General features: G+C 42.1%; 1 protein-coding gene across 2 annotated transcripts; it reads right to left on the bottom strand.

Annotated features, from left to right (window-relative positions):
• Positions 1-7,519, bottom strand: LOC115674134 (isocitrate dehydrogenase [NAD] catalytic subunit 5, mitochondrial). Of its 2 annotated transcripts, none has more exons than XM_056316520.1 (7): positions 7,205-7,519; positions 5,904-6,224; positions 5,663-5,824; positions 5,495-5,569; positions 4,887-4,996; positions 4,735-4,807; positions 1-943 (listed from the first exon to the last, which is right to left on the bottom strand). In XM_056316520.1, the coding sequence occupies exons 1-7, from the start codon at positions 7,406-7,408 to the stop codon at positions 887-889; spliced, it is 1,002 nt and encodes a 333-aa protein (XP_056172495.1). In that variant the 5' UTR covers positions 7,409-7,519; the 3' UTR covers positions 1-886. The 2 variants fall into 2 exon arrangements, with proteins under 2 accessions (XP_056172495.1, XP_030452329.1); XM_030596469.2 differs by lacking the exon at positions 1-943 and adding an exon at positions 1,129-1,694 and having other exon boundaries at positions 7,205-7,517.
• Positions 7,520-8,047: the final 528 nt, after the last annotated feature.

Here is an 8,047-nt window from a genome sequence, read left to right on the forward strand (position 1 = left end):
GAAAGTGAAAGATTGAGACAGTAATCATTGAAATGGCTTACACAGTTCCCGGGCCCCATTAATCTCCAGCTTGGTCGACAGTGTCCATTTCCTGTATACGATGAAGCAGCATGCCATGAGCCTGGAGCTTTTCGCTCGACTCGCTGGGGTCTTGTGATGTATAACAACAACCTGCCTAATGGCTCGAGCAGAAGCTCAATGTATCCTGCGTTGCCAATGTTCTGGCAAATTCGCTATAGACGTCGAGAGGCGGTCCGCTATCAAATCAGGAGTTTCCGTCAAGAAAGTCCGTAAATCATCGCTGTCGTTTCGAAATGCACATGTGCCTGCACTACCGTCATCCACCTTATAACCTCACATTGCCCCTGAAATCCTCTAAGCGCATGACCACACGTCTCGAGTTTTCTAAGGTTGATAAACTTCCGTAAGAACAAACGGCTGCCAATGGATTTAACCGAAACTGCTGCTAATGGATTTAACCGTCTGGGACCATCCCTAACTCCTCGCGAAAAGCTGATTACCTTCCAAGTTCAGATCCAGGCAAGCCGAGTTAGAAGTAAACACAGGCACTACATGTCGAAATGCACGACCATATGACCAGTGCAATTGTCACATGTTCAATGTTCACATGCTCGGTCGCAGTCACCGAGAATCACATCAACACTAACAGGAGGCGGTGATTTCTTCCCTAACTCAAAAATGGAATGAATGAACACGAGAAACGACCAAACTGCTGACTAGACAAGCTTGACTAGGTATGCAAATGATCATTCCAAGTGCAAACGGTCCTGCAACTAATTAAAGTGCATTAGTAAATCTCCAGTCAGGAAATTCCCAGCCAACAATACTCTGCTCGATTTGCGCACAAAATTTGCATTTTCCACTCTCAGGACTGATGAATTTTCAAGCATGTTATCCCAGTAGGATGCAGAAAATTGTCAATCTGCACAGGGCGCATCATAACAGCAAGTTGCATATTCAGCAATGCACCGTGACAAGTGAAAAAAAAAAATTTGAATCCGAACAGAGGATTGATGAAATTCAGAGAACAAATACACGGCAGAGCATCACAGGAAGGAACACCGTATACAATGTATTGACGGAAGAACATAACTGGAAAACTACACAGAGAACAATATCGACATAATTTCCTTTGTGAACGTCGTCCGTCTGAAAACAATTATAAGGAAAATCACAAATCTAAGAAAGACAGAGAGTCGCACCACATCGTGATGTTTTATTTTGTGAAATTACGAATATATAGGAAAAGAATATCAAGCATGTTTCCCTCTGACATGCCGAATTGATAGTTTATATTCTGTTCATTCAAACTGTCACCAAAAGGCCGGTGATAAGGGAATGGTTAAGGTTCCTGCAAATGCCTTTCCATTTCTCTGCAGCTTAGAAGCATATTGAAGAATTCCTGATTCATTCATGAGATGTGGTCTTAATCCCAGAACATCCGACTTTGTTGAAAATTGGAACACTCCTGCTGAACTAGTTCAAAGATGATCGCAAATAGCTTTTGTAAATTCGGTGTTTGTTGATTTGCCACCAAGGTCAGCGGTTCGGTACTTCCCCTCAGCAATGGTGTTAAGGATAGCATCTTGGATTCTATCAGCTTTATCATTAAGCTTCAAGTGGCGTAGCATTGTGACAGCACTCAACAGCAGGGCAGTTGGATTTGCTAAATCCTACACAAAAAAAGGACCAATTGGATAAATATCTTTACTTAAAAAAAAGTGATCATCTAGCATGAGCTCAATGTGAAAGATGCAGCAAGGAGATACAGGATCTATTTGGAATGACTTTCCCTTCACTTTTTATTTTTTCCTTCTCTTGTAGGATTTGAAATGGTAATGGTCGAAGACTAGACCTTTCAAAGCATACAAACATTGATATGTGAAGCCATCAAAATTTTTTATAATTTCTTAAAATCACACACAAACACACATTCAAATGTCAGATTTTCAAAAAGAAAATAGAAGGTACTTTTAAAAGGCCCTAATTGAATTGTAAACGACATCAACATGCACAGTACCATGCCTGATCACCAAATTAATCAAGAAAAATTCTTTCTATCTTTCTGATACACTTCCCCAACTGCCAACCAAGGTTTTAAATAGCAGTTGTGGCCACCATCAATATTGTTCTGGGCCGCAACTAGCGCTATTGCAGTGATAATGCCTAATAACACCTCTCGTGACGTTATCACCATTATATATTCAACCCACAAAAGAAGCTGCTATTGCACTTCAACTCATCTTCATTAAAAATGGCGTTTGCAGAGAGAAAAGAGAGTCCTAGAGACATAATGAAAACTAAGTATCCGGGGTTGGCCTCCTCTTACTTATTCTTTTACCTTCTGAATGTGTGCTGGGTCTCATCCAGACCAAAACATGCAAGTCAGACTGAATAGACAAGGAAATTAAAGGCCTGGTGAAAACTAAAAGGTCTTGTTCAAAAGTAATCGTCAAAACCGTCCATAAAAACTAAAAGTTTCTACCAAAATATAATCTTTAGAACTACGGCTTAGGGAGTATAGCAACTTTTCACCACATAAAGCAAAGGAACAAGCCAAAAACATACTTCCCCTTCACAACAATCGAAATTCAGTCATAAATCCATACAATCAAACATTTTGGCACCGTTTCACATAGTGAAAAGTACTCCAATATTCCTATAAAATCGCAACTACATATATATGTAAGCCAAAAAATCTCACCAATCTACGACATGTTGTGTGAACATTCTACAAAGTCACCCTCCTACAACCTATCCCTTATTTGGCGGTCACCACGCCCACATAAGCAACTACAGCAGTCCGCAGTGCAACTGCTTCCTCAACCACAACCGCTATCTAAAACCCTGCTGCCCATAATGCATCACTATCCGCATACTATTGAGAGGAAAGAATTTTGATTGACGTCCATACCCTCTTTTGACTTTTGAAGCCTAGCAAGTAAGGATTCTCATGAACTGGGAGCAAAGTTGCTCCAGCATAGTTAAAAGGAAGAAAATCAATGTTCCAACTACTTCACCAGCTTCTACGAAGAATGGCTTCTATGGTCCATTCTCCACTCAATATGTCAGTATGTTAAAATTATCTTAATGGTACCAGGATCTAGGTAGAATTAAGTTGTTTGAAATGGAACTAACCAAACTATAATGAAAGAAGCAAAAGAAGCACCCACTTCGGAGTGTTTCACTTGATCTTAGCCGAGAGGCTGAGTAAAGTAAGGCTGCGTTTGGTCGTTCGGATTTTGATTGGGATAAGACAGGATAAAGGAGGATTTGAAATCCTCCACATATCCCCAGATTGTAAAAATGACATATCATATGTTTGGTGAAACCCAAGATAGGATTTGGAATCTTTGAAAATCTTCGAAAATCCGCAACCTAAGATAAGATTGAAAATCTTTAAAAATCCTTTTCATTTGAAAATCTTTGAAAATCCCATCTTTGACTTTGCTTCTCCTATATGCAAGACTCAAACCCTCTTGAACACGTCTCTGAGAAGTCGACCTCAGGAGTATGACATGAGTTCACATAATTTTGGGACGGCCTCGTGAACAGCGGGAGGCACTTCCCATGGGTCGTAAGGCCGGACTCCATTGCCGAAGAAAGCGGCTAAGAGAGGCGAAAACAGAGAAGGTGTTCATCGTGGGATGGGCTTGCAAGAGGAGGTTCTGCACCACACTGCCATTGCAGCGTTCTTGGTGCACAGCAAGTAGAACTCGACGCTTGAGAACGTGGTCGCGAAGAAGCTGATGGTGTGCAGGCCGTTCTTCGTCGACCAACAGGTGAACAGCCGGCTCTCAAGTCAATTGTGAAAGGCCGGGCTCGACGTGAAGGATGTATACGACTAGGGTGGTAAGGATGATCTATGCAATCCGGCATGACGATCATCTTTAGGCCCCTTTTCACCCTCACTTGTCGGAACACGATCGCCGGCTGGCGGTAATGATCGGGGTGGTCAAAGGCGACGGCGATCGTGCGGTGGCCGGAAGTGACGATGATCGGTAATTTTGGTGGTGGTCCTCGGGTGGGCGGTGCTAGCGAAGCAATAACCGATGCGTCACTTTATCACCCCGTTAAAAGAAAAAATATATATTTTTTAGTAATTTTTTAAATTTTATATTCAATCTTAGGTTTATCCCACCCCCTAGACCGGATTTATCTTCTGGCATTTTATCTAGATGTATCTGGGTTTATCCGGTCTGGAAAACATGACCAAGCACCGGATAGGTCTGGACTCAAATCCTGGCTACCAAATGCAGCCTAAGTGCTTTGGGAAGCTCACATCAGGGAAAGGAGAAGCTCCCTCCTCCAACAATATCTCTCTAGAATTCCAAGCACTCTCCCATATATCAGATATCCTCTTATGCAATGGTATATTGTAGACCTGCAAGTCCAAGTTCTCACAGAAACCAATCACCTGGAATTTTTCCTTTTGTAGTGGTTAAGATCCAGCGTCCAGACATATTATACCAAGTTCTATGCACAGCTTCATTGTCTCAACCACTTGAGAAACAAGACTTCAACATTGTTATCACATTTCATCTATATATAAGTGATACTCGACATGATCAGTCCAAAATTACCACATAACTTAAATGTTAAAAAACAGAGACCCAGACAAAGTAAGTAGCAATGGAAGAGGAAATAAACCCTACATAAGATATTTGCAATGTGATCAAATAGTTACAAATTGCAAGTCAATTTAAAGCTAACCTTTCCAGCAATATCAGGAGCTGAGCCATGTACCGCTTCTGCGAGAGCAATGCCTCCCTCCCCAATATTGCAGCTTTACAGAAAGCCACACTAGTCAGATACTGCAGATGCACATTATAGAACATAACTGAAAACTCAAAATGGAAAAATACCTTGGGGTCAGACCCAACCCTCCCACCAATCCAGCGCACAGATCGCTAATTATGTCGCCATAGAGGTTGGGCATCACTAGCACATCAAATAGTGCTGGATTCTTAACAAGCTGTACCCAACAGAACAAAGTTCTAGCTTAATCCAATAGGTTGCTCCTTTGACACACATGCATGATGTATTTATTTACTCAAAACACATGCACAAAGACAAATAAACACATCAAAACTTGGTCCTATTTTTAGCAAATTTGAAAAGTCATCTAACTAAAGATTCTTTTGTACCTAAAGAACAACAATCGATGTACTAAAGAAAAATCAAGCAGAAGCATAGTTATCTCATGACATGAATAAAGATGGATAAGCACAATTATTGGACAATGATAACTGCCTAAACATATTACCCAAGACGGCTAATCTCATCAGAATAGTGGTAGAAATATCAATTCTCAAAAAGATAATCTAAATGTTATTTATACTAGAACTATAGGATATGGCTTGATCTTGACCTTTCATTCTAGTTTTTCATTCACTCACAACTTAATGTCTCACTTTTTTTTTTCCTGGATGAGTAACTTAATGCCTCTCTATAGAAAGAATCGTGCATTTACCATCATACAGCAATTGTCAATCACGACTTCTTCATATGTTATCTCAGGATACTTCTCTGCAACCTCACGGCAACACTGCCAATAAAGACAAAATAGAATTAAGTCACAGTGATACAATGCAACCCTGAAAATGAAGCCGCCTACAAATTAACTCTCTTACTGACGAACCTTCAGGAAAAGACCATCAGTTTTTTGCATGATATTGGCTTTGTGTATAGCTGAGACTCTCTCTCTTCCATGGGTCTTGGCATAGTGAAAAGCATATTCAGCCACCCTCAGACTCGCTTGTCGAGTAATAATTTTAAGGCTTTCAACAACACCTCTCACAACCTACAACCAGAGATGATCTCTTAAAAGAACAACCAAAAAGGTGGTTCACAAGAACTTGTTTATCATGAAACATACTTACTTGATGTTCGAGTCCACTATATTCCCCTTCGGTATTCTCCCGGATGGTGATGAGATCGACATTATCATACCGTGTTTTATAGCCTGGAAGACTGTAGCAAGGCCTAACATTTGCATACAAGTTAAGTTCTTTCCTCAATGTGAGGTTTAAAGAGCGATGACCTTTTCCAATCGGAGTGGCCATTGGTCCTTTTAGACCTACACCATTTTGACGGACAGATTCCAAACTTTCCCATGTGAGGAAACTTTGGGTTCTAGGATCTATTTCTTTTGAAACATAATGCTCTTCCCACTCAATTGGCACCTCAGCCGCCTGGAAAACCTACATTCGTGAAAACAGCAAAAACTAAAAGTAAGCAAGACCGCCACCCAGCTGCTTGAAGAAGATTAAGTGCAGCTAAGGAGATAGTGAGGACAGCTAACCAGAAGTTAAACTGCATGATGAGATGAGAAAAAGACGAAAACAAAAATAAAAGAAACTTAACACTAAAGAATGTAAAATCCATCTCAACTCTCAGGACAATTATAATTGCAAACTTATTCCAGTCAGTGCCCTCATATCAGTATAAAGCTACCTTAAGAAAAGAGCAGTTCCTAGTTTAGGGCCTGAATCTGCGATTAGCCGAGCATGTCCATCAAAGATCCTTTACGGTGAATGGAAATAACAAAATTTGTAGACAGGAAACAGCCATGGCTAATGAGGAAAGAACAGAAAAAATCAATTCGCTGCTCACATACTGGAAGAAGAAGAAGGCTTTCGAGTACTCGAGCTAAAAGGCAGTATTTATCATTGCAGTCATAACCACTGTAGATACGATATCAACCAGGTCCTGTCACATTAGAGTCAGCTCCACTTCCAACTAATCCGCCGCCAAAACTAGGGTGATCCTTTCTCTCTCTAAACAACATGAAATTTTCTTTCGTATGCACCGAAAAACTCCAAGTCCCGCCGCGCAGTTTACCCGGTCATCTCAATGATCATGCTTAACCCACTACAAAAGCTGCCAGAATTCATCAAGCAAGACGACAAAGCGCCATCCGTTCGTCCTCCATCCGCCCAAGGAAAAAGAAGCTCAAGACAGACAAACGACGAAAGCACGAAATTCAAACCCCCCCAAAAAAAAGAAGCGAAATAAACAGAAGGACAGGACGTTTTCCCAACACGACGAAGACGAACACGACGAGCCGGGAGGCGGCAAAGGGGGATCGACCTCCACGAACCTCGGAACCGGAGCTGGATTACGGACAAGCACGGACGAGACTAAGCATCGAGCGCGGAGGGAAGAGAGAGAGAGGGAGGACCTGCTTGACGGATTGGGCGATCTCGGGGCCGATGCCGTCGCCGGGGAAGAGGGTGGCGCGGATCGGGGCCTGGGAGCAGAAGGCTCGGGCGACGGCCGACAGGAGCGAGCCGGAGCCGGAGCTGAAATTAGGGTTCCGGTGGGTCGACGGGAGGAAGTGGCTCGAGCGGCTTCCGATCGCGCGCCTCAGGATTTGGGAAGCCATTCGATTCCTCCTTCCTTTCTCTCTCTCTCTTTCCTGTTCGAACAACCGAGAGAACGAAGAAGAAGAAGAAGGAGGAGGAGGAGACGAGCTCGAGAGCAAAAACGGCAATCGAAAATCAAGGGAGGCAAAAGTCGTTTTTCGAGACGAGTATCGCTCCTCCGCGAGGGCCAAAGGTCGCGCAGTGGGGGGAGCCTGCGAAACGCACGCGCGTTCGACGGGGGGAGGGGCAGCTCGGTAAATTCGTCCCGGAGCCACATGGCTACGCGTTTGACTTTTCCGTTTTGGACTTTTGACTTTTGACTTTTGACTTGTGAGTTTGTTTATTTTATTTTGAGAAAAAACAAATTAGGGCAAACGGTAAAAAAAGAAAAAAGAAAAAAAGAATATAGAGGTGTGAGAATTTCTCCTGACTTATAGGCGAGACATGCTGCAGGTTAAGAAGAATTTTATTCTAGTCTGATATAATAAACTAATCTCCCTATATAATAAAGCATACTCCCAGAAAAAAAAAATCTCATCTATGTGGAGTTTCGATTTAGGGAAATTGTCAAATAAGGATCCAAAGTGGGTGCCTTTTTTCAAAAGAGGACCCCAAGTAGACAAAGTATCAATTAAGGACCCAAATGCCCAAACTAGTAT

Source organism: Syzygium oleosum, unplaced genomic scaffold (assembly GCF_021117445.2).
Source record: "Syzygium oleosum isolate NSW1041296 unplaced genomic scaffold, Sole_v2.1 Sole_v2.12, whole genome shotgun sequence".
NCBI classification, from domain to species: Eukaryota; Viridiplantae; Streptophyta; class Magnoliopsida; order Myrtales; family Myrtaceae; genus Syzygium; species Syzygium oleosum.

Excerpts from the sequence above, each read along its gene's own strand:
- LOC115674134 (XM_030596469.2), bottom strand. The coding sequence starts at position 7,408 with ATGGCTTCCCAAATCCTGAGGCGCGCGATCGGAAGCCGCTCGAGCCAC. Across the intron at positions 5,570-5,662 it reads CTGATGGTCTTTTCCTGAAG|TGTTGCCGTGAGGTTGCAGA; the intron begins GTTCGTCAGTAA and ends CTTTATTGGCAG. Across the intron at positions 1,695-4,734 it reads CTCCTGATATTGCTGGAAAG|GATTTAGCAAATCCAACTGC; the intron begins GTTAGCTTTAAA and ends TTTTTTGTGTAG.